The sequence below is a fragment of the Phyllobates terribilis genome, unplaced genomic scaffold (genome assembly GCF_046119375.1).
Source record: "Phyllobates terribilis strain yellow unplaced genomic scaffold, ASM4611937v1 Scaffold_11__3_contigs__length_659146591, whole genome shotgun sequence".
Taxonomy (NCBI): Eukaryota; Metazoa; Chordata; class Amphibia; order Anura; family Dendrobatidae; genus Phyllobates; species Phyllobates terribilis.
This window is the reverse complement of record NW_027362771.1, coordinates 336,761,664-336,786,668: the sequence shown is the minus strand read 5'-3', so window position 1 is coordinate 336,786,668 and position 25,005 is coordinate 336,761,664. Positions and strand designations below refer to the sequence as shown.

Here is a 25,005-nt window from a genome sequence, read left to right as displayed (position 1 = left end):
GACCTGTCTCCCATGTGCAGGCTCCATCACTGCCCAGGTTAATTTCATCAGAAGGTGTGGCGCCTGCACAGTGAGATCCTGAAGAAGCTGCAAGATCAATGTACCGACTTCCCCAACGTCATTCCTAGCTCAATGTGCATCACCCGAGTTTAGCGCAATGACTGCCCCTGCACAGTGAGCTCCTAATGATATTGCGGGAGTCAGTATAATGATATTGCAGCATCATCAAGAGCTCACTGCGCAGGTGCTGCCCCTTATGATGAAGTAATCCCGGACAATGGCGGTGCCTGTGTAGTCTTCCCTCAGTGTCCTGCCAACCACGACCGGAGAGCAGCAAAGTACAGAAAAGCTGGTGAGCGAAATGCCCGCCCCAATGCACTTGTGAATAACACTTAAAATAGATTTCTCACTAATGACCAAATTAAATTCTACTAGAAGGGTATGACTGTAATAAGCATTAAAGTGACTTTACATTAATTCTTTTAGTTGGGGATCAAATATTTTGCTGACAGGTATTCTTTAAAGGGAATCTTGTCACCCCCTGGGAGATATCAGACCTCTACTATGGGCATACAGGTTATCGAAAAGTAAATCTATACATTCCTGTATGGCCCATAGTAGGTCTGCTTGCAGAGAAAAGTGTTTTTATAAACTCCGTTTTGCACAGTCTTGGCGTCCGGGGGACACCAAGAAATCCCCGTCTATCTATTATTCCCCGAAATCCCCGCCTATATGCTTAGTTACCAAATCCCCCCCTTCCCTGCACGTCTGCAGGGGAGGGGGGGGGGATATGCTAACTAAGCATGTAGGCAGGGATTTAGAGGAATAATAAACAGATAGGCGGGGATTTCTTGGCATCCGGGGGACGCCAATCCTGTGCAACAATGAGTTTATAAAACAGATTTCTCTGCAATCAAACATCTACTATGGGCCACACAGGTAAGTATAGATTTACTTTTCTATACCCTGTATGCCCATAGTAGAGGTCTGATATCTCCCAGTGGGTGACAGATTCCCTTTAAAGATAAATCAAAACAATACAGCAGCACACTGTAAGCACGAAGATGTATGCAAACAATGAATATATAAAATTGGAACCGCATTACTTCTATATAGAATAAATTTATAAAAATGAAGGTACTTGGTGCATAAATTGGCCAATTCATGAGCGCCCACCAGCTGCGACAAGGTGTACCCTTCTTTGATGGGACCCTAAACCTAATATCATGCCTCTCCTTTTAAAGATCATAGGAAAAGATAAGACGAATCCAGTGTCACCCGGGAGTGACATCGGACTAGTTTAGTCTGTTCGTATGGTCTTTAAGGCTATGTGCCCACGATGCAGAAATGAAGCAGAAAATTTCTGCATCTCCCTGGCAGAAAAAACGCATGCAGATTGTGAATGCGTTTTTCCTGCAGAATACATGCGGAATATATGCGGATTCACATGCGTTTCCGCATGCAGATTGACAAGCGCTTTCCAGGCGATTAACATCACTTGGAAAGTGCTTGACAACTAGGTCACACTATATAAATCCATGCAAACAGCATGGATTTATATAGTGTGACCGTAAAACAATGCTTAAAATAAAGCTATACTCACCCCCGATGCCCCGGTGTGTGCTGCAGCGCTCGTTCCTGTCTGGTTCCTGGCAGCCGGCATATCGCGAGAGACAGCGGTGAAGGGCCTGCGGTCACATGACTGTGACATCACCGAAGGTCCTTCAGCGCTGCCGGCATGCAGAGAGAGCCGTCTGACAGGTGAATATAAACTTTATTTGTTATTTTATTCTTTTTTTTCACAGGTACAATGGTACCCAGGTCTGGATGAGAGTCTCCTCTCCTCCAGACCTGGCTACCATCCGCACATTGAAACCCATATAATCCGCGTGTACAAATGTACTGACACGGATTATATGCGTCTCAATGCAAGTCAATGGCGGCGCTTCCGCTGCGTGTCCGCAAAATTAATGAACATGCTGCAGATTTTTGAGCGCTGCAGAAACGGTGCGGAAAAATCCGCAGCATGTGCATTGACATTGCGGAATGCCATTGAGGACCATGTGGTGCAGATTACCAAGCATTTTTGATGCGGAAATTCCACAGCGGAAACGCATGAAAAACGCATCGTGGGCACGCAGCCTTAAATAGTTTTTTCAGAGAAAAACTTACTTGGCTGCAATCGTGCAGCCAGACACTGATTCATACTGCTACCTGTGGTTTGGGCAGCATGAAATGACTGGCAGCTTCCCTTCAAATATGTTTGACTACTATTGCCATATTAGTTAGCATACTTGGTTTGAATAAAAGGGATCCACAGGCGCAAAGTTAAATGATCTGTTACATGTTGCAACAATTGCATGTTCGTTCATATGTCTGACTGTAAAGGACTATTTCCTGTTTTATTTTAGCTTCTCCAGAAATCACTGGACACAAAAAGAGTGAAAACAAGAATGAAGGACAAGAGGCTATTCTGTACTGTAAATGTGTAGGATATCCTCACCCAGAATGGACTTGGTACAAGGTGGTTGATGACATGCTAGTTGTAAGTACATTGGAGAAGAAATATTGGTTTCATTTTATTTTTAGATGTTGCATCCAGAAGAAAACATGTATAAAATAGATTTTAAACTTGACAAACAAACCTCTTATAGACCCAGGGTAATTTCTGTAATAATAATGGATGTTTAAAAAACAAAAAAACAAACAAACCCCTGAATATTTAAACCCTTCTCGACATGTACTGTGCTGATGTACAGAGTGGATGCACCTACCACAAATGGCACTCTTGAGTGGCATTAAATGGTGTAATCCCGGTGCATCACCCTTTTTTTTTTCACTCCACTTGTAATTTTCTTCACATTTTCCAGTACATTGTATGATAAAATGATGGTGTCATTCAAAACTACAAGTTATCCTGCAGAAATCAAGCCCTCATGTGAAGATGACGAAAAAACAAAAGGGAAAAAAAACAAAAAAATGTCTGCATAGGGAAGGGTTTATATATACAGGTGCAGCTCACTAAATTAGAATATCATCAAAAAGTTAATTTATTTCAGTTCTTCAATACAAAAAGTGAAACTCGTATATTATATCGAGTCATTACAAACAGAGTGATCTATTTCAAGTGTTTATTTCTGTTAATGTTGATGATTATGGCTTACAGCCAATGAAAACACAAAAGTCATTATTTCAGTAAATTAGAATACTTTATAACAGCTTGAAAAAATGTTTTTAAAATCCGAAATGTTGGCTTACTGAAATGTATGTTCAGTAAATGCACTCAATACTCGGTCGGGGCTCCTTTTGCATCAATGCGGCGTGGCATGGAGGCGATCAGCCTGTGGCACTGCTGAGGTGTTATGGAAGCCCAGGTTGCTTTGATAGCAGCCTTCAGCTCGTCTGCATTGTTGGGTTCTCATCTTCCTCTTGACAATACCCCATAGATTCTCTATGGGGTTAAGGTCAGGTGAGTTTTCTGGCCAATCAACCACAGTGATGCTGTTTGTAAACCAGGTATTGGTTCTTTTGGCAGTGTGGACAGGTGCCAAGTCCTGCTGGAGAATGAAATTTCCACCTCCGAAAAGCTTGTCGGCAGAGGGAAGCATGAAGTGCTCTAAAATTTCCTGGTAGACGACTGCGCTGACTTTGGTCTTGATAAAACACAGTGGACCTACACCAGCAGATGACATGGCTCCCCAAACCATCACTAATTGTGGAAACTTCACACTACACCTCAAGCAGCTTGGATTGTGTGCCTCTCCACTCTTCCTCCAGACTCTGGGACCTTGATTTCCAAATGAAAATTGGAATTCTGGGACCTTGTGGAGTGTGTCAATGACTGCCTTCTGGACATCTGTCAAGTCAGCAGTCTTCCCCCATGATTGTGGAGCCTACTGAAACAGACTAAGGGACCTTTTTAAACACTTAGGAAGCCTTTGCAGGTGTTTTTTGTTAATTATTGTAAGTTACTGAGATAATGCCTTTTGTGTTTTCATTGGCTGTAAGCCATAATAATCATAGAATCATAGAATGGTAGAGTTGGAAGGGACCTCCTGGGTCATCTGGTCCAACCCCCTGCTCAAAGCAGGATTCACTAGATCATCTCAGACAGATGTCTGTCCAGCCTCTGTTTGAAGACGTCCATTGAAGGGGAACTCACCACCTCTCGTGGCAGCCTGTTCCACTCATTAATCACCCTAACTGTCAAAAAGTTTTTTCTAATATCTAATCTGTGTCTCCTCCCATTTAGTTTCATCCCATTGCTTCTAGTCTTTCCTTGTGCAAATGAGAATAAAAATGATCCTTCTACAATGTGACAGCCCTTGACATATTTGTAGACAGCTATTAAGTCTCCTCTCAGTCTTCTTTTTTGCAAGCTAAACATTCCCAAATCCTGCAACCGTTCCTCATAGGACATGGTTTGCAGACCCGTCACCATTCTGGTCGCTCTTCTCTGAACTTGCTCCAGTTTGTCTGTCTTTTTTAAAATGTGGTGCCCAAAACTGTACACAGTATTCCAGATGAGGTCTGACCAAAGAGGAGTAAAGACCGATAATGACTTCACGTGATCTAGACTGTATGCTTCTGTTAATACATCCCAGAATTGTATTTGCCTTTTTTGCTGCTGCATCACACTGTTGACTCATGTTCAGTCTATGATCTATTAGTATACCTAAGTCTTTTTCACATGTACTGTTGCTTAGCTCTATTCCTCCCATTCTGTATATGCTTTTTTCATTTTTATTGCCCAGATGTAGTACTTTGGTTTTTAACAGGGAAAAATGCATTCTGTTGGTTGCTGCCCACTGCTCCAGTTTATTTAGGTCTTTTTGAATCCTCTCTCTCTCTTCTCTAGTATTAGCTATCCCTCCTAGCTTTGTGTCATCAGCAAATTTAATCAGTTTACCCTCAATTCCTTCATCTAAATCATTGATAAAGATGTTGAACAATACAGGTCCCAGGACGGAGCCCTGTGGTACCCCACTTGAGACATTCATCCAGCTGGATGTGAAGCCATTTACAACCACCCTTTGAGTCCGATCACTAAGCCAGTTATGAATCCACCTAACAGTTGCCTGGTCCATTGCATACTTGGTCATTTTTTCAATAAGGATGGTGTGAGATACTTTGTCAAATGCTTTGCTGAAGTCAAGATATACTATATCTACAGCATTTCCCTGATCCACCCAGTCAGTGATTCTGTCATAGAAGGAAATTAAGTTAGTCTGACATGACTTGTTAGTTACAAACCCATGCTGACTCTGGTTAATCACTTCATTCTTATCCATGTACTTACATACATGTTGTTTAATAATTTGTTCAAAGATCTTTCCTGGTATAGAAGTCAGACTCACCGGCCTATAGTTCCCTGGGTCCACCTTCTTCCCCTTTTTGAAGATAGGAACAACATTTGCTCTTCTCCAGTCTTCTGGGACTTCTCCTGTTCTCCAAGAATTTTCAAAGATTATGGAGAGTGGTTCTAAAATTTCTTCTACGATCTCCTTCAGTACTCTGGGGTGTAATTCATATGGACCTGGAGACTTGAACTCATTTATGTTAGCTAAATATTCCCTCACAAACTTTCTGTTTACAGATAACTTGGATTCCTCTATTCCTTTAAAAGGACAGTGAAGATCAGTTGATGTTACATTTTCTTTCTGAGAGAAAACAGATGCAAAATAGGAATTAAAAAGTTCGGCCTTCTCAACATCCTCTCTTACCATTTCTCCATTTTCATCCTGTAAAAATCCTATAGCATCTTTGACTTTTCTTTTACTTTTGACATACCCCCAAAATCCTTTTTTATTGCTTTTGACATCTCTTGCAAGCCTTAATTCATTGTCAGCTTTAGCTAACCTGATACGTGCCCTGCAGGATCTGCAGACTGCATTATAATCTTCTTTAGATATGCCTCCCTCTTTCCATTTAATAAACATTTCTTTCTTTCTTTTTAGCATGTGTTTAAGTTCTGTGTTCATCCATCCTGGTTTCCTTAAATGCTTCCCATTCTTCCTACTTTTCGGGATTGTTAACGATTGTGCTTTGAGAATCTCATTTTTAAAAATTTCCCATCCTTCCTGGACATTTTTGTCCTTAAGGACATCCAGCCATTGGATCCCTCCTATTCTCTTTCTGAGTCTCTTAAAATCTGCCTTTCTAAAATCTAACCTTGAAGTTTGAGTCTTCACATGTCTTCCTCCTCTAGTTATCCAAAATTCTATAATAGCATGATCGCTGCCTCCTAGGGTCCCAGCCACCTTTACCTCCTCAACCATTTCCTCCCTGTTTATAAGGATTAGATCCAAAGTAGCAGATCCCCTTGTTTTCTCCCCTACCTTTTGGAAGATAAAGTTGTCAGCAAGAGAGGATAAGAATTTGCTTGACCTGTTAGTTTTACTTGAGAGAGATTCCCAACAAATGTCTGGATAGTTGAAATCTCCCATGACCACTACGTCATATTTTTTGGAGAACTTGGTCATTTGATTCATAAAGAGTTCATCCATATCTTCAGCTTGCCCAGGTGGCCTGTAGTAAATGCCTACAATGGTGTCCTTTCCGTTGTTCTCTCCTTGTATTCTTACCCAAACAGTTTCCACAGAACTCCCAGTCTCTGAAGCTTCAATCTCTGTGCAGATATACGCTTTTCTAACATACAATGCAACACCTCCTCCTCGTTTATCAAGTCTGTTTCTTGCAAATAAGTTGTATCCTTTTAGCCTTTTATTCCAATCATGTGTATCGTCCCACCAAGTTTCAGTGATTCCAATGACATCATATTCCTTTTCCTGCATTAGTAGTTCCAATTCTCCTTGTTTGTTGCCCATGCTTTGTGCATTTGTATAAAAACATTTTAGTTTGTGATTGGTTTCTCTTCCTCCCATATTTTTATTATTTAGATTTTTTTGTCTTATTATTTAGATTTTTTTTAATCATCATTAACAGAAATAAACACTTGGAATAGATCACTCTGTTTGTAATGACTCTATATAATATGAGTTTCACTTTTTGTATTGAAGAACTGAAATAAATTAACTTTTTGATATTCTAATTTAGTGAGATGCACCTGTAGCTTGTAACAAATATTCAGAACAAAAACTCCAGCATCATGATTCTCTGCATGTTCTACATACTATATTTAATAACTATTTTTGGGGTGGGAAAAGTGGCAAGTGGATGGGATAAATGTAGCTATTTTTCTTAAGGATTTTATTTGCGTTACTTTCACAATGTACTGTGAATTACATTTTATATTGCAGTTACAGCACTCAAATAAATATAAATGTTTTTTTTTTTGTTACTACTTATGCATAATAAATATTTTATGCAGGCTTTATTTTTTTTGGAACAAATTTTCTTTTTCATTGGGATCACTTTTTGGTACATATGGCTTTGTGATTCATTTCTCTAATATTTTAAAAGCAGAAAAGGTAAATAAAGTGAACAATTTAGGCTTTTATTTTTTATTTTATATCCTTCACCATGTGGGATTTTCTCAACACTTACGTTTAGAACTATTATTTGCTTTTATAGAGATATAGATATAGCTATTATTTGCTTTTATAGAGATATAGATATATATTTTTTTTATTTGGTGGACCTTTGCTGCTTGAACTACAGGGGCTAAACTGTAATGTCTGACCCCAGTCTTTAGAGATGGGTGTCTCCTCTATAATAGAGCCAGTACCTGCAGTTTATAATAGTCTGGTGATTCTTGCGTACAACCCACTTACCACAACATACTGTTATGGTATAGGATGAGAAGGGAAAAAAGTGGAGGTCTGTTGTAAAAACCGCTTGTGATGGGGAAATTGAGCATTTAGTGTAAGACATTCTTTGCAGTTTAGAGCTGATCGCTATGGGTCCCAGCAAGTGGGGACACATTTTGATCAGGTAATTGTCAATGGTCCTTTTAATGACATGGAAATTACATTGTAAAAGTTATACCTGTAACATTAACAAGATAAACAGGATTGCGAAGTTTAAAAAAAAAAAAAAAAAAAAAAATGTACTGCACACGGATGACCAGTGAGAAAAAAATTCCCCCCATTCTCCTGGATGAGAATGGGACCTATATTCTTTTTTTTTTTTTATACGCAAGTGTGAGCGAATCCTTATAATCACACACAGCTCTGCAGTGAGATCAGGGGAGCAGAGGGCGGCCATTACACATCACACGGGTAATGTTCACCTTTCATTTAAAATAATTTTTGGAGGCAGATTCTCATGCAGATCATTGTCCGGCCCATAGAACTTAACAGCTCATTTACAGATAAGAAAAATGTGGATTTCTCTGGAATAAGACTTCGGATTACAAATATCAATATATGCTCATATAGTTGGCTTAGGAGGGTTGATCCTACTGATAGATTCCCTTTATTAGGAATTGGTCATGTCCAGAAATGCCATTTACCTGCATATTTAGGGTTAATCTACAGGTAAATAGCGTAAAAATCAAGTTGGACTGCCTTATAGGAGCAGCGGCTTCAGGGAGAAAGAAAATGAACTTCTATCCTCCCTGTAGCCGCTTTCTTCCAGTGAAATATATTTTTTATATCTGATTGCACTCGTCCGTTTTTATATGCCAGTGTGGGCGAGCCCTAACTGGCACATTTGCAGGTGTCCTCAGTGCTTCAGCCTCCATCTCACAGGCAGCCAGTGTTAAATACAGCAGAGCTTTGAGAAGTGCAGCAAATGTGGTTGTAAGGAGACGAAGTTCAGTTCTACTGTAATGTGTTAGTTACATTTCTCACACTGGTAACTCCCCCTCTCACTTAAAATAAGCTCTAGAGGCAGATTCTCATGCAGATCCCTGTCTGGCCCATAGTTCTTAACAGCTGTTTTACTTATTAAGGAAATTTTGATTTTGGATCGCTGCTATTAAGGTGTCATTTTATTCAGCTTCCTAATGACCTGCATGCCCATATAGACAGCTTAGGAGGGTTGATACTACTGAGAGATACCCTTTTTAGGGTATGTGTGCAGGTTCAGGATTTGAAGCAGAAATTTCTGCAGCGTTTCTGCACCTCCTTGGCAGGAAAAAAAACGCCCGTTTAACGCGTTTTTGTACATCAATAAATGCTTTTTGGAGCTAAATAGTTATTTGAAAAGGAATGTGGGACATTGCTTTAACCCTTGGATTAACGTCAGAACTGGGGTGAGTATATTGCTTAATTTAAGAATGTGTCTGTCGTATTTCAAATAAAGTGTTAACTCTGTGTCTGTATTTATTTAACCCCTTCGCGACCTTGGGATTTTCCATTTTTGCATTTACGTTTTTTGCTCCCCTTGTTCCCAGAGCCATAGTGTTTTTATTTTTTGGTCAATATGACCATGTGAGGGCTTATATTTTGCGGGACGAGTTGTACTTTTAAACGCCATTACTAGTTTTACCATATCATGTACTGGATAACGGGGAAAAAAATTCCAAGTGCGGTGAAATTGCAAAAAAGTGCCATACCACAGATGTTTTTTTTTTTTTTTTTTTTTTTTTTTTACAGCGTTCACTGAATGCTAAAACTGACCTGCCATTATTATTCTCCCGGTCATTACCAAACTTGTATAGGTTCTTTTTTATTTAATATTTAGAAAGAAACGCAGCACTACTGGACCTGGGTGCTTGAGTTGGGTCCAAAGCCTTGAAATGTCGCGATAACCTCAGCACACCAAATGATATAAAAAGATACTTTTATTTGCAGTCCACAGTAAAGACGTTTCGGTCGACAAGACCTTCATCAGTGTACTGCATGTAAACAAAATGAACAAATATAGAATAGAAACATTATAGTGATTATAAAGTTACAAATTATATATAGAGTACATATAAATAAAGGTCTATGTGTCTATGTAACCTTTTGTCCAGCAGATAAGGCAAGAAAACAGGGCAACCTACCAAGTTACTGGGATAGGAGCAGGAGAAGAGAAAGAGATGGGACCCAATACAGGGATTCCTATGGAAAAAGTACATACTATGAAGTGATGTGGAGTTATAATAGGGTGAGGGCTATGGGGGAGGTAGACATACCGTTTATGCCATATAAGTTTAGGAGAGGTGCTGCCCAAATCGCGGTATCCACCGCTGGATGTATGCAGGGTGCACGGTTGGGGGACTGGCTATATATATAGGTGGAGAAGAGGAGGGTTTGGCTTCCAGCCAATGAAGGAGATTGAATGTGCCGGTAAATCGCGCTCGATGCGGTGACGTCACAGGGAGTGACGCGAAAGAGGGAGGTGCCGGCCTATGATTGGTTCGGCGCCGCGCATGCGCGCGTGCGTGTCAGCCGACGTGTAGGTGCGTTCCAGGGATCAGGAAGTGGTTTCTGTATCGGAGTGATGTGTTCCACTGCCGGAGAAGAGAGGCAAGGAGGGTTCCACCATCAGGAGAGGGGGTTGTAGAGTGCAGGAGGGAATAGGAGAATGAGGATGAATATGGATCCTTCATCTGTAATATGAAATACAACGTCAAATCAAGTTATAAGACACAGTACAGTCAAAACACCTGGGAATATTGCTATGATATCTTTGTTCAGACAATCACCATATTATAAATAAACATGTAAGAATCTTGGTCCTAATAATGAATAGCAAATGAAAATCAGATTCCGGGTATTAACTCCTTGTAGAGTGAGAGGGATATACATACATAAACCTAGGTCCCAATTGGGACAAAATGAGATCAGGTAGGTTTAAATGAATGAGTGAAGATCATAGTCCTTGTTAAGTCCTTTGGGATGAAGGGACTGTAATTCATGAATCCAGAATGCCTCTCTGCTTGAGGGTCTGGATTCGATTACCTCCACGGCGGGGTGGTCTAATTTGCTCTATAACTTGAAACCGCAATTGGGACACATTGTGTCCTGCTGCTGTGAAGTGTTGGGGGAGAGGTAGAAGTAAGTTTTTACATCTGATGGTAGATTTGTGTTTCGAGATTCTATCTTTAATGGGTTGGGTCGTTTCCCCCACGTAGACAAGGCCGCAAGGGCATTTAACTAGGTATACGACAAAATTAGTATCACAGGTGTAGTAATCCTTGATTATATATTTCCTGCCTGTTTGGGGATGATGGATAGTATCACCTCTAAGAATGTTATGTTTTTTATTTAAGTGGTGAAAAAAAAATCCAAAGTTTGCTAATAAAAAACTAAAAAAAAATGGCACCATTTTCCGAGACCCGTAGCGTCTCCATTTTTCGGGATCTGGGGCTGGGTGAGGGCTCATTTTTTGCGCGCCGAGCTGACGTTTTTATTAATAACATTTTGGGGTAGATCCGATGTTTTGATCGCCCGTTATTGCATTTTATTGCAATGTTGCGGCAACCAAAAAAAACGTAATTCTGGCATTTAAATTTTTTTCTCATTACGCCGTTTACCGATCGGATAAATTCTTTTTTTTATATTGATTGGGCGATTCTGAACGCGGCAATACCAAATATGTGTATGTGGGGTTTATTTTTTATTTTATTTTGAATGGGGCAAAAGGGGGGTGATTTAAACTTTTATATATTTTTTTATTTTTGTTAATATTTTTAAAAACCTTTTTTTTTTTTTTTAACTTTTTGCTTGCTTCTATAGTCTCCATAGGACACTAGAAGCAGCAACTGTCCGATCGCCTCTGCTACATACAGGTGATCAGCAGATCACCTCTATGTAGCAGAAATGCTCCTGTACTATGAGCGCCGACCACTAGGTGGCACTCATAGTAATCTTTACATGACAACCACTGGTGTCTGCTGCAGACCCAGGGTTGTCATGACCACCCATCGGTGACCCGCGATCACGTGACGAGGTCACCGATGGGCGGGGTTAATGCCGCTCTTCCGGCGCGGCGATGTTAAATGCCGCTTGTTAGAGATTGACAGCGGCATTTAACATGTTAACAGCCGCGGGTGGATCGCGATTACACCCGCGACTGTTGCGGGCACATGTCAGCTGTAATAATCAGCTGACGCGCCCGGTTCAGTGCTGGCTCAGCTATGTGTCAGCTTGTCCCATTCACCCAATCTTCATTAGCATTTCCATTCATGTGATTTCTGGGGCAGCTGTGAGCTGCTATTTTTAGCCTAGGAAGGTGCCATTAGGCAAATATGGTCCCTGGCTATTAACAGCTCACAGCTGTTTTGTTAACCGCTACGTCCCCACGAACAGCAACAAGCAGCGCTTTGGTCGCAGCATATTTTTGCTGCATCCAAAAAGGCGGTGTTCTGATGCCGCTCTTTTGTTGTCGGTACATGTGAATCCACCGCATATAATGACACTTCAATCGGTCAAAATCTGCAGCGGAGACAGGCTTCTCCGCTACAGAAATTGACATGCTACGGGTGAGTTTGAGGACGTGGCCCCGATCAGAAGCTGCTGCGGGTTTGACGCTGCGTGTTTATACGGCGTCAAACCCGCTGCGTCCAGATGTTACAGCATAGTGGATGTTATTTCTAGAAATCCCATGTCCACTATGCGTGCATCTGAGGCTGCTGATCACCCGTGGACACTGGCATGCGGCGCGTCTTTCAGGAACGCAGCATGTCAAATTCTCTTGCGGAGTCCCTAGTCTCTGCAAAGAAATTTGCCCACTAGAATGTATTGAATGCAGTAAATCTGAATGGTTCAGTGAACATGTGGATTTACCTGCGTTACATTGAATGTAACGTGTTGGATGCAGCCAAAATATGCTGCATCCAAAGCGCTGCTATGTCCAGATCATGGGCACATAGTCGAAAAAATGTAAAAAAAAAAAACAAAACAAAAAAAAAAACGCTGTGTAATCACTCCTGTCAGTGTACATTGCTGCTGCAGGAGTGAGGTCACTGGGGTTCATCAACTGAAGATCAGCTGATCAGCCCTGGTGACCTCAGCATCAGTACTGGTGGGAACATTCTTGAGAATGTTCACACGCAGCACCGGTGCCGTAAAGTGAGATCACGTGACTGCTCAGCTGATCTTCTTCAGCTGAGAGCTCACGTGACCCCAGGTCCTGGCAGCGCAGTGTACTGCCGGCCGTCGAGGGATCAGGACGCCGGGGGACATCGCGAGGACACCGGGGGGGTGCCGGGTAGTGTTGTTTTTTTTTTTTTGATGTTTTTTTTACTTTTTACACCGCGCGCTTGGCTTGGCTGAGGAGACTACCACTCCCCTCAGCCGCGCCACTCCCGCTGTTAGCGGGATCAGCGTACAGATGATGGGAGTAGTAGTCATCCCCAGTCGACCTGGGTACCACTCTGTGCAGCGTTTTTGCAGCGTTTCCGCGGCCCATTGACTTTAATTAAACCGCAGCAAATGCACAGGTATAAATATTATACCTGTGGATTTTCTGCGGTTCAGTTATAGTCAATGGGCGGGAAACACTGCATAGAAAGGACATGCTATGTTTTAAATCGCAATGCCAATCCTGAGCGGAGATTTCCACATCGTGTACAGCACATCAGGATTGCCATTGTAATAGCTGACTGAGCGATTACCAAGCGGCTTTGATGCGTTTCCGCGCGGGAAAACCGCCACAAAAATGCTACTTGTGCACTTAACCTTAGTAAGATTTTATCTCGGCTCACTACGAATGATTTAAGATAAAATCTTTACAGTACTGTGCAAAGGTTTTAGGCAGGTGTAGAAAAAATGCTGCAAATTCAAAATGCTTTTAAAAAAGTGTTTAATAGCTTATTAATTAACAAAATGCAAAGTGAATGAACAAAAAAGAAATCTAAATCAAATCATTATTTGGTGTGACCACCTGTTGCCTTCAAAACGGCATCAATTCTTCAAGGTACACTTGCACACAGTCTTTGAAGAAATTCCGCAGGAAGGTTGTTCCAAACATCTTGAAGAACTAACCACAGATATTGCTTGTGCAAATCCTTCTGTCTTTTCACGTAATTCTAGATAGATACGATATGGCCCCTCTCCTACAGAGTCCTGAGCTCATAATCATCATAATCACTTTCGCGGGTCCTCTTTGCACTGAAGTTGGTTCTTAATGACATTGGCTGTATGTTTGGTGTCGTTGTTCTGCTGCAGAATAAATTTGAAGCCATCAGATACCTCCCTGACGGTATTGCATGATGGATAAGTATCTGCCTGTATTTCTCAGCATTGAGGACAACAACTAATCCTGACCAAAGCCACAACTCCATTTGCTGAAATGCAACTTCAAATTTGGAAGAAACGTCCACCATGCGTCACTGTTGCCTGCAGACATTTCATCGTTGCACCACTATCCAGGGCATTAGCGTAAAAATGGCCTTCTGTTAATAAATATCTCAAAATATCTCCTCCGTCCAGAGCAGTTGCTGTATTTTTTCTGCACAACTATTCCTATGTTTTCATGCATATTTGAGTTACTTGACTTTGTTTCCAAGTCAAAAGTACGGCTTTTTGGCCTCAATTGTTTTATGTAAACGACTTATGGCGAGACTTGTTTGAAAGTAGATTGATGTAGCTGGGTCCCAGTGGTTGCTGCCAGTTCTGAGCTGATAACATTGCTGGGCATAGTCCAGCAGATGAGGAAAACATCATGCTTTCTTCCCTTAGAAATAAGTTTCCTTGGCCAACCACTGCATCTACGGTCCTCAAAGTTGCCTATTTCTTGGTGCTTCTTAGTGGGAGATGGAGACACATTTGAAACCCTAGTCGGCTTTTAAATGTTTGCTGATGCAGTATAACTACCTATTGCTACCTTATTGCGGTGCTCAGTCTTGCCATGGTGTATAACTTGTGATATGAAAAGTTCTTCCACAACCTTACCTTTGTACTAGAGAGGGGCTGCTCCTCACCCAGTGTTAAGTGTCATACACAGCTGTTTCTGTTTTAATTAAGCCCTTTCTGACCTTGTCAGTAATAGTACGTAGCAGCGCCCTGGGCGATCGCCGCCGGGTGTCAGCTGATCGTCATAGCTGACACAAGGTGCTATGTGCTGGGAGCGGTCCCGCACCGCTCCCGGCACATTAACCCCCGCAAGTCGATCAAAGTCGATCGCAGCATTGTGGCGGCAAGGGGGGGGAGATGATCGGTATACTCGCCTCTCCTGCCGGTGTCCAGCAATGTCTGCAGCGGCTTCCGGATGTTGCCATGACGACCCGATGTCATCATGACAACGTCCGGGTCACCAGTAGGCAGGACGTTCCTTTGGTCGTGCGCAGTGCGTGACCAAAGTAATGTCTCCCCTGTGTGCAGCGCTGACAGGCTACATGACCAAGAGAGCTGCTGCTCTCTATGCCATGCAGCCGATCAGGCTGCAAAAAGTGAAAGTCCCATAGTGGGACAATGTGTAAAAGTAAAAAAAAAAAAGTAGAAAAGTGGAAAAAAAAATGTGTAAAAATATAAAAAAAAAAAAAAATAAAAAAATAATCCCCAAAAAATTAAAATATATTGAACCCATAATATTTATTTATTATGAAAAAAAAATAAAAATACACATATTTGGTATCGCCACGTCCGGAACGACCTGACCTATAAAACTGTCCCACTAGTTAACCCCTTTAGTGAACACGGTAAAAAAAAATATTAAAAAACGAAGCAAAAAACAATGCTTTATAATCATACCGCCAAACAAAAAATGGAATAACACGCGATCAAAAAGACGAATGTAAATAAAAATGGTACCGCTAAAAGCGTCATCTTGTCCCGCAAAAAACAAGCCACCACACAGCTCCATTGTCCTAAAAAAAAAAAAAAAAAAAAAAAAGTTATAGCTCTCAGAATAAAGCGATACAAAAATTTTTTTTTCTAGAAAATCATTTTTATCGTGCAAAGGTGGCAAAACATAAAAAAACCTATATAAATGCGGTACCGCTGTAAATGCACTGACCCGAAGAATAACGCTGCATTATCAATTTTACCACACGCGGAACGGCAAAAAAAAAAAAAAAACGCAAAAAAACAATTCCTGAATTGTTGGTTTTTGTTTATTTTTATTCAAAAAATGTCACGTGCCCGAAAATGGTACCAATAAAAACGTCAACTTGTCCCGCAAAAAACAAGCCATCACATGACTCTGTCGGCCAAAATATGGTGATGCAAACACTAGTCTTTGCAAAAAAAGCGTCTTTTAGTGTGTGACATCTGTCAGTCATAAAAACCCGATCTGAATCTGGTATTGCTGTAATCGCACCGACCCGAAGAATAAAGTAGTCTAATCACTTATACCACGCGAGGAATGGTGTAAAAAATAAACTCTAGGGTTACTTTTGGGCTAGGGTTAGGGTTGGGGTTGTATTAGGGTTGGGGCTAGAGTTGGGGTTTTTTCATAAGTAAAGAAAAAAAAAATTATGACAATATGGCGACCAGTGCTGAGCGCAAGTGCTCGCTACTTGAGTTTGCATCGGGTACTCGGGTATGCACTGAGTATCGCGGGTGCTCGAGTGACATGCTCAAGTCTCCGCCACATATGCTTCGCGGCCAAAAAAAACGTTGCTGCGATCGCCTGCCATGCACGAGCAATCCCCGAATGTTTTTTTTTTGGGTGTCTAACTACCGTGAAACATGCGGGGCGGGGACTCGAGCATGTCATTCGAGCACCTGCGATACTTGGTGCATACCTGAGTACCCGATGCAAACTCAAGTAGCGAGCACTTGCGCTCAAGACTAATGACAACTTATTCAATATGTTAACCTAATGTTATCAAATTCTGTCGTACCTTTGGGTTCAAAATGTACACTATACCCCTTGATAAAATTCTTGAGGGGTCTAGTTTCCAAAATGGGGTCACTTGTGGGGGGTTTCTACTATTTCGGCACATCAGGGGCTCCCGAAATGCGACATGGCATCCGCTCTTGATTCCAGGCAATTTTGCGTTCAAAAAGTCACAGTGCTCCTTCCCTTCTGAACCCTGACGTGCGCCCAAACAGTGTACTTTCCCTACATATGGGGTATTGGCGTACTCAGGAGAAATTGCACAACAGTTTTTAGGTTCCATTTTCTCCTCTTACCTTTGTGAAACTAAAAAAATTGGGGCAAAAAGATCATTTTTGTGGAAAAAGTTAATTTTTTTTTATTTTCACGGCTTCATGTTCTAAACTTCTGTGAAGCACCTGGGGGTTAAGGGTGCTCACCACACATCTAGATAAGTTCCCTCAGGGGTCTAGTTTCCAAAATGGTGTCATTTGTGGGGGTTTTCCACTGTTTAGGCACATCATGGGCACCTCTGCTAATTATTCAAGCAAATTTTACATTCAAAAAGTCAAATGGCGCTCCTTCCCTTCCGAACCCTGCTGTGCGCCCAAACAGTGGTTTTCCCCCACGTATGGGGTATCGGCTTACTCAGGAGAGATTGCACAACAAGTTGCATGGTGCAATTTCTCCTGTTACCCTTATGGAAATGCAAAACTGGGGGCTGAAAAACATTTTTGTGGGAAAAATGTGAAAATTTTATTTTCACGGCTCCATGTTATAAACTTCTGTGAAGCACCTGGGGGTTCAAGATGCTCACCACACATCTAGATAAGTTCCCTGAGGGGTCTAGTTTCCAAAATGGTGTCACTTGTGCCTAAACAGTGGAAACCCCCCACATCAGGGGCTCTCCAAACGCAACATGGCGTCCGCTAATTAGGCAAGCAAATTTTACATTCAAAAAGTCAAATGGCGCTCCTTCCCTTCTGAGCCTGCTGTGCGCCCAAACAGTGTTTTTTCCCCACGTATGGGGTATCTGCGTACTCGGGGGAAATTGCACAACAAATTTTGGGGTCCATTTTTTCCTGTTACCCCTGCAAAAATAAAAAAATTGGGGTCTAAAGTAACATTTTTGTGAAAAAAAGTTAAACGTTCATTTTTTTCTTCCCCATTCCGAAAATTCCTGTGAAGTACGTGAAGGGTTAATAAACTTCTTGAATGTGGTTTTGAGTACCTTGAGGGGTGCAGTTTTTAGAATGGTGACATTTTTGGGTATTTTCTGTCATAAAGGCCCCTCAAAGTCACTTCAAATGTGATGTGGTCCCTAAAAAAAAATGGTTTTGTAAATTTTGTTGGAAAAATGAGAAATCGCTGATCAACTTTTAACCCTTATAGCGCACTAATAAAAAAAATTTTTGGTTCCAAAATTGTGCTGATGTAAAGTAGACATGTGGGAAATGTTATTTATTAACTATTTTGTGTAACATATCTCTCTGATTTAACAGGAAAAAAATTCAAATTTTGAAAATGGTGAAATTTTCAAAATTTCCACCAAATTTCCAATTTTTTCACAAATAAACGCAAGTGATATTGACGAAATTTTACCACTATCATGAAGTACAATATGTCACGAAATAACAGTCTCAGAATCAGTGGGATCCGTTGAAGCGTTCCAGAGTAAATACCTCATAAAGTGACAGTGGTCAGAATTGTAAAAATTGGCCTGGTCATTAACGTGCAAACCACCCTGGGGGGTAAAGGGGTTAATGACTGTGCTACAACCTAAATTTGAAAATGATGATCATTATCACTTGTTTGCTATAATTGGATACCCATAAACCTGACTATAATCCTACAAAATCCCTTACGTTGCACACTACCCAGTAGAATGCATGCTGTCAAAGGATAGTCACTAGGGTTGGGTCATCAATGGTGAATTAATCATATTAATTTGATAATAGATTACCTAAAGTTTAATTTTTGCTAAAATCAAAACTTTAATGTTCGCTCTGCTCCCAGCAGCATTGTTTCATTAGTGGAGTGCTGTAGGAGGAAGAGTAGAGCTGCTGATCTATATGAAAGGGTGGATCAGCTGAAATCTGAGGGAGCTGTGCAGGGATTCAGCAGAGCACTAGCAGGAGGTGAGGTGTGCTGGAGACTGTTTATTTTTCTAGATTGCACAGACACTGCCTTCACCACCTAAGAGCCAGAGCTCAGCATAATTTTTTTTTTTTTTTTTTATTGCAAAATTGCCCTGCCCTACTAGTCAGTCACACCAAATATTTATTTGAGTTAGATTCTTCTTTTGTTCATTCTCTTTATTTTGTTAATTGAAAAAAATAAACAATTCACTTCTACTTTTTAAAGCATTTTTACTTTGCAGCACCTTCCCACACCTGCCTAAAACGTTAGCACAATACTGTATATATTTTATGTGACTATAAATTGTTCCATATTCTTTTTGTTACTTAAGACACTAACAAGCTTAACACATCTTCAATCCTGACTCCATCTGGTCTTTTATCAGTTTGAGGTCACTTTCGCACCAGGGCTGTGGAGTCGGTAAGCCAAACCACCGACTCCTCAATTTCCCTGACACCGACTCCCTCATACATGGCTCATGTTTAAGTGGAAAAATTTAATGTAGCACAGATTCATCTCAGCTAAAAGTCTAGACCCTTAGATCAGGAATAGGACAGACATTTCATAACAAATTCTTATGAAAAAATATTTCCCACAAACTGCATTGAACTACTGTATCCAATTTATTATATATTTTAGGAGTCTGAGTCGGTCCATTTTTTACAGACTCCACCAAAATGGACTCCGACTCCAACTCCACAGCCCTGTTTTGCACAGCAGTATTTTGATCAGAATTTGTAAACCAGTGCCACTAGTGAAACATAAACTAATGCTGATGCAAAATACTGCTGCTTCTATGCACATTACTGTGAGTGGCTTAAAGCAGAAAATCCCTATAGCAGGGGTCTTGAATTAAAATGGGATCCGGGGCCACTTGGAAAAATCTTGGTAAAGTGCAGGTCTCATTGTTAAATTTAAGTTTCCCCCATTGTGTCCCTGAATACAGATATGGTACCACAACATAAATATATACTTGGCTACTGTGCAACCCACCTTTCCAAACTGTTGCCCGAGCAAATCAAAATATAAATTAGTTAGCCATTTTGCCTCCCTCCAAATTCATTACAAGTTTCTGTCCTGTCTCTCACCCCCCCCCCCACCCCATACACACACACACCTCCACTCTTTCCCCAATTCTATACAATTACATGTCTTCTCTCCCCAACTGTTGAAAATAAAGAATCACTTGCCTCTCCTGATCACCTACAGCGCTGGTTACCTTTCTCTTACACAGCCGACACTATAATGTAGTAATGATGCCGTCAGAAAGCGCAAGGGAGGAAGCCAAAAATGTCTTTCTCTAGCTACTCTGCAGCGTTTGCAATAGCCAGCACCGAAGCTGCAGGAATGCTTTTATGCTTTGCGATGCGCATTGCCAGTATTGGAGAAAGACTGGCAGTGGGTCACTCTGCAGCCTCGGGCCTTAGGTGCTAGCCCAGATTGCCCTCCTTATAATCAGTCCCTGGCTGCGAGCTTTAAGAAATTCTATTTGGCTTATGGGTTTGAGACGAGACCTCTTCCCTATAGTATGTGCCTTACTGTGCTATGAAAATGCATATACCATTGTATTCCCCCTGAGGTTTCTGCCCAGCTGGTTGCCTGATATTCCTTTTCCAATGCATGGTAACCTTAAAAATAAAAAAAAAAATGCTGGTGTGTAGGTGCATAGTGATGTCAGCATGGTCACCTTAACCAGTTGCTAAGAAGCTACTAAATCTCATTAGGGCTCTGCTAACTAGATCTATGCTTGCAGAGCAATATTCAGTGGGGTATGATCTTTTGCTGACGTGTCTAAATGATGCTTTTGTCACTTTGCAGGAACCAAATAATGAAAGTGAACGTATCTTTATCACCAACAAAGATAACTATACAGAATTAAAAATAATTAACCTGGACATCGCCAAAGACCCTGGAGTTTACCAGTGTAATGCTACCAATCCTGTTGGCACTGTATGCAGTAAGATCATCTTGCGAGTGCGCAGTCATTTGGCTCCAGTATGGCCCTTCCTTGGCATTGTGGCAGAGATAGTCATCTTAGCTGTCATTATTGTGGTGTATGAAAAGCGCAAAAGACCAGATGAAGTACCAGACGGTAAGAACAGGATAAGGGATATATGTGTAATATTTTCTGTCTAAACACCTTTATGATACGCAAATGAAAATTGGATATTCCAGTGTATTAGGATCAAAAACTACAGTGCAAACTAAACTCAAGTTAGAATTTGAGACATTGCACGTGTGTGCAGACAAGTGTCTATGGACACTATCTTTTTATGGCACTTTAAAGCTGCCCAGTGCTAAGGGAATACCTCCTGTTCTACATGTTATGAGAATTCCAGAAGTAATGGCACTTATATTATATTATATTTTTAACTGGAGTTGTCCTGCATCTCTGGCATGTATTAATTGCAATCTTTTTGTTGCGAAAGGCACTCCATAAACCTGCAATGTTGTCAATCTAATGCAAAATGTTTTATTAAACTCCATTCCTTACCAGCAGAAAAATATCCACAATGCCCTGTATTTAAAGGGGGAAAAAAGATATATCGGCATCCCATAGTGCAGAGGTTTTGGGTAGATAAAAGAACTGTGAAAGTGGAGCTGCTCACATTCGTGAGAGATGCTGATAAGTCACAACTCTGTCCGAAAGCTTGTAATGAGCGGACCAGCTGCTGCTCCTCCTGCACCATGACAACCGCAGTATGTACATTAGTGTAGAAGGAAAGTAAGAATAATTGGGCGCTGCTGGAATAGACGACGGCTGATGGCTAGAAGTATGGTCACTTTATTGAGGCTACGCGTTTTAGTACAGAACAGGTGCCTTCATCAGGCCATATAGTGCTGAATTCGTAACCTCCATCGTGACCATACATCTGTCTATGAACAAACCTCTTTTCCAGTAGCGCCAGTATTCCTTACTTTTCTCCTACACTCTGTACAATGCACTGTCAGCATGCATAATTTTGTAAACTATAAAGGCAAGTTGACAGCTATATGGATTTTACCAGTGGTTATACAGTGTAGTCTTGCATGTGTGACCCCACCCTCCCCTTTGAACACAATCCAAGCTATTATTCAAACTAAGCATCAGATTGTTCAGCCACCATGTTGGAGGGTTATGTGCAAGAAAGATGCATGCTGGTTATTTTAGTACAATTACCTTCTATATGAAAATGTTGGGAAAATATTTACACTGTAAGATTTAAAAAAAAAAAAAAAAAAAATAAGATGTGGTTTGGTTCAAATATTAAAACCATTTATTTTCGTGAAACTGTTAGGAAACCAATGGTTAGTGGTTCCATTAGTTAATAGAATGCAAGTAATTTCAGTCTGCAATCTTTATTTCTTATAAAAAAAAAAAAATAGTCCCACCTTTTTGGAGACTTTTTATTTTTTTCTTAAATGCATGTAATTGGGGCTAAATGATTTTTGATCTTAAACTTTGTTAGGCTGCGTACCCTCGATCCGTAATAGCCCAAAACGCTGCGTTCTACATTAGAAGCCCAGTGGATGGATTTATAGAAATCCCATGCCCACTGTGCTTCTATTTGACACAGTGTAAACTCACCAGCGGCACGGTTTTACAAGCTGCAGCATGTCACCTTCTGTTGCAGAATTTGCAATAGGAATTTCCCCAATAGAATGTATTGGATGTGGTAACTCCGCATGTGTTTAATGAACACATGCGGATTTACCTGCGTGATCGCACGCAGTGAAGATACTCTGCTTCCACAGCGCTGCTATAGCCTGATCGTGGGCACATAGCCTTAAAGTTTGCACTGTTTACCTTCTAAAAATTCTGTGTTGCACGGTCTATTGCTGGCTGCAGAATGAGTTACCTGGGAGTCCATCAGTCAGCCTACTATGACAGTCTATTTTCCTGCACATTCAACTTTACAAACTGTCAAAGCGCTTTTAAGTCAAATGGTGCAAAATTTTTAATGAAACCCAATTGCAAAATAGATTTTTCTTCTAGCCCAAAAGGTGCGCTGCCTTTTCAACTTTTAGATTAGTCTCTTATGAGAGTGTGTCTCTGCCAATAATTCAGGGTGCAGAGAATTTTAGAAGCTAAAATGACTGTTTCTCTCCTGCACTAATAACCTATTTATGTGCTTTTCTCCTTTTCTAAAGACTGTTTTCTTTGCCTTCCTTAAAGAAGCACTCATGTCAAAAATGGTATCCACTTAATATGTTGCAATCATCATATTATATTGCACTGTGTACTCACAATTGCTTATTTTGCCCTTCTACCCAGCTAATTCTTCTTTTTTTCATTAGGTCTATGACATCACATGATCAAAAACAGACTAGCTGAATTTTTCTAAGCTCTGTGTAGAAACAGGAGGTCAATTTTCCCTGTATGAGTCATCAGTCACTGCAAAAGTCCCTGGCAGGGGGAAGGAGTGAAGCAGCTGGGTCAGGAGTTGAAGAGGGGGATGACTCCTACAGGGAAAAAAAAAACTTCCTGTTTCTACATAGAGCAGAGAAAAGAGAAGAATTGGCTGGGTAGAAAGGCAAAATGAGCAATTGTAAGTACACCGTGCTATATAATATGATGATTGCAATGTATTAAGAGTATAAAAACTTTGATGGGAGTGCTTCTTTAAGATATTCTTCTGTCTCCATGCTATGGAGATATGTGTACAACACCCTCGCCCTTCCTGTTGCTATCTCTAAGGCCACGGCGCCACTATCAGTATTTTTTCTCAGGAGTGGGAGACAAAACCAGGTAAGGAACAATCAGAGAAAAGGTATAATAGAAACAAGTCACCAATTCTGCATTTATCACCCACTCCTGTTTTTTTTTTTCCTCCCAGTCCTGAGAAAAAATACTGACCAAATACTGATAGTGGGGCTGTGGCCTTACACTGAGAGAAGAGAGGGGAAGCACAGAGAGCTGTGAGGAGCTCTTATTCGTTTGTAACATTTTTGCAAAAGCACTCTGCTAGATACTCAGACACCCTGCAACATGATATAAACATATTTTTAATGAAAACTATTTAGAAAGTTGCTTAATGTTGCATTTAAAAAGAAAATGATAAAAGAAAATTTGTTGCGAAGGTGTACATATGGCAAATATTTTAAAGGCTATCTTTAGTGATTCACTTGCTCTATTCCTTGAATATATACAGTTAGGATTATTGCATTTAAAGGTGTTTTCTCATCACAGATGGTGAAGGCATATCAGTAGAGCATCAGGGCACTGCCACCAGCACCTTCATTCTCAGAAATGCCAGGACCTCCACTGATCAGAAAATGATATATTCTAGCGATGTTCCATCACTTCCTGTGATTGGAACTTGTCTTTAATATGGTACAAAACTGTTTTACAATGTTGGAGGGTTTCCACTACTTAGATATTGATGGCCTATGCTTAGGATAGATAATTGATTTCAGATCGGTGGTAGTTCAGTACCCCTACCATTTAGCTGTATGCAGCTCTGGTGGTGACCAGATGTAAACACTGTGTTCGGAGATAAAGCAACATTTTCCATTCTCAGATACTCCAGCTCCGCTCCCGTTTACTTCAGTAGGCTCTTAGCTGCAATATCCAAGAACGACCATTACAGTGTACAGAGCGGTGATGTTCTGGCGTCATCCATCCCTGCCATAGCTGCAAACAACTGATTGGTGTGGTTGTTGGCCTTCCATTGATTTGTCATTGAGCTATACTAAATATCTAAGTAGTAGACTACAACTTCAATTAGATTAGAGGTAAGTATAGTATTATGTGGAAGGGAAAATTCTGGATAGCATTTGTTAAATTGCTTTAACGAGTAGAAATAATCAGATGTAAAGGATTGATTTTTTTTTTTCAGCTGATATGGTTTGATAGAATATATATATTTTTTAATAACCATGTCACTCACAAATTTCTTCCCCTGTCCTGGTATATCTGGTAAGTGTGAGCTACATCTGCATTTAAGTAACAAGTTTCTATAGAGGTAGCACAGGTTTAATGTTTTTTTTAAGGTTTGTATAAATTATGACTGAGCCATGGTGCCATCTTGCTGTGGGCATGAAACGCACTGCTGATGACTGCATGCTAATGATATCTTGTTGGTAAGGAATTGGGCATTTCTGCAGTTTAGTAAAAACTCTTTTAAAGACCTGTACAAAGTTGAATAGTCTAGTAGTGTTCTCGAAGTTGGAGAGTTCCTGTTGTGTTGATTCTGTGTCTCTCAGACCGCAATTCAGCAGTGCATATTATAGACTTCGGCATGACTTGTTATTTCCAGGCTCAGCTTTGCTTTACTTTCTACAGTTTAC

General features: G+C 40.7%; 1 protein-coding gene across 1 annotated transcript in view; it reads left to right on the top strand.

The window, feature by feature from the left end:
• Positions 1 to 25,005, top strand: part of NPTN (neuroplastin) — a 101,705-nt gene that overhangs the window by 55,383 nt on the left and 21,317 nt on the right. Inside the window, exons 5-6 of the mRNA XM_073652762.1 lie at positions 2,412 to 2,545; positions 20,554 to 20,827. Of these exons, the coding sequence (XP_073508863.1) occupies positions 2,412 to 2,545; positions 20,554 to 20,827 (408 nt within the window). The remainder of the gene's footprint in view (positions 1 to 2,411; positions 2,546 to 20,553; positions 20,828 to 25,005) is intronic.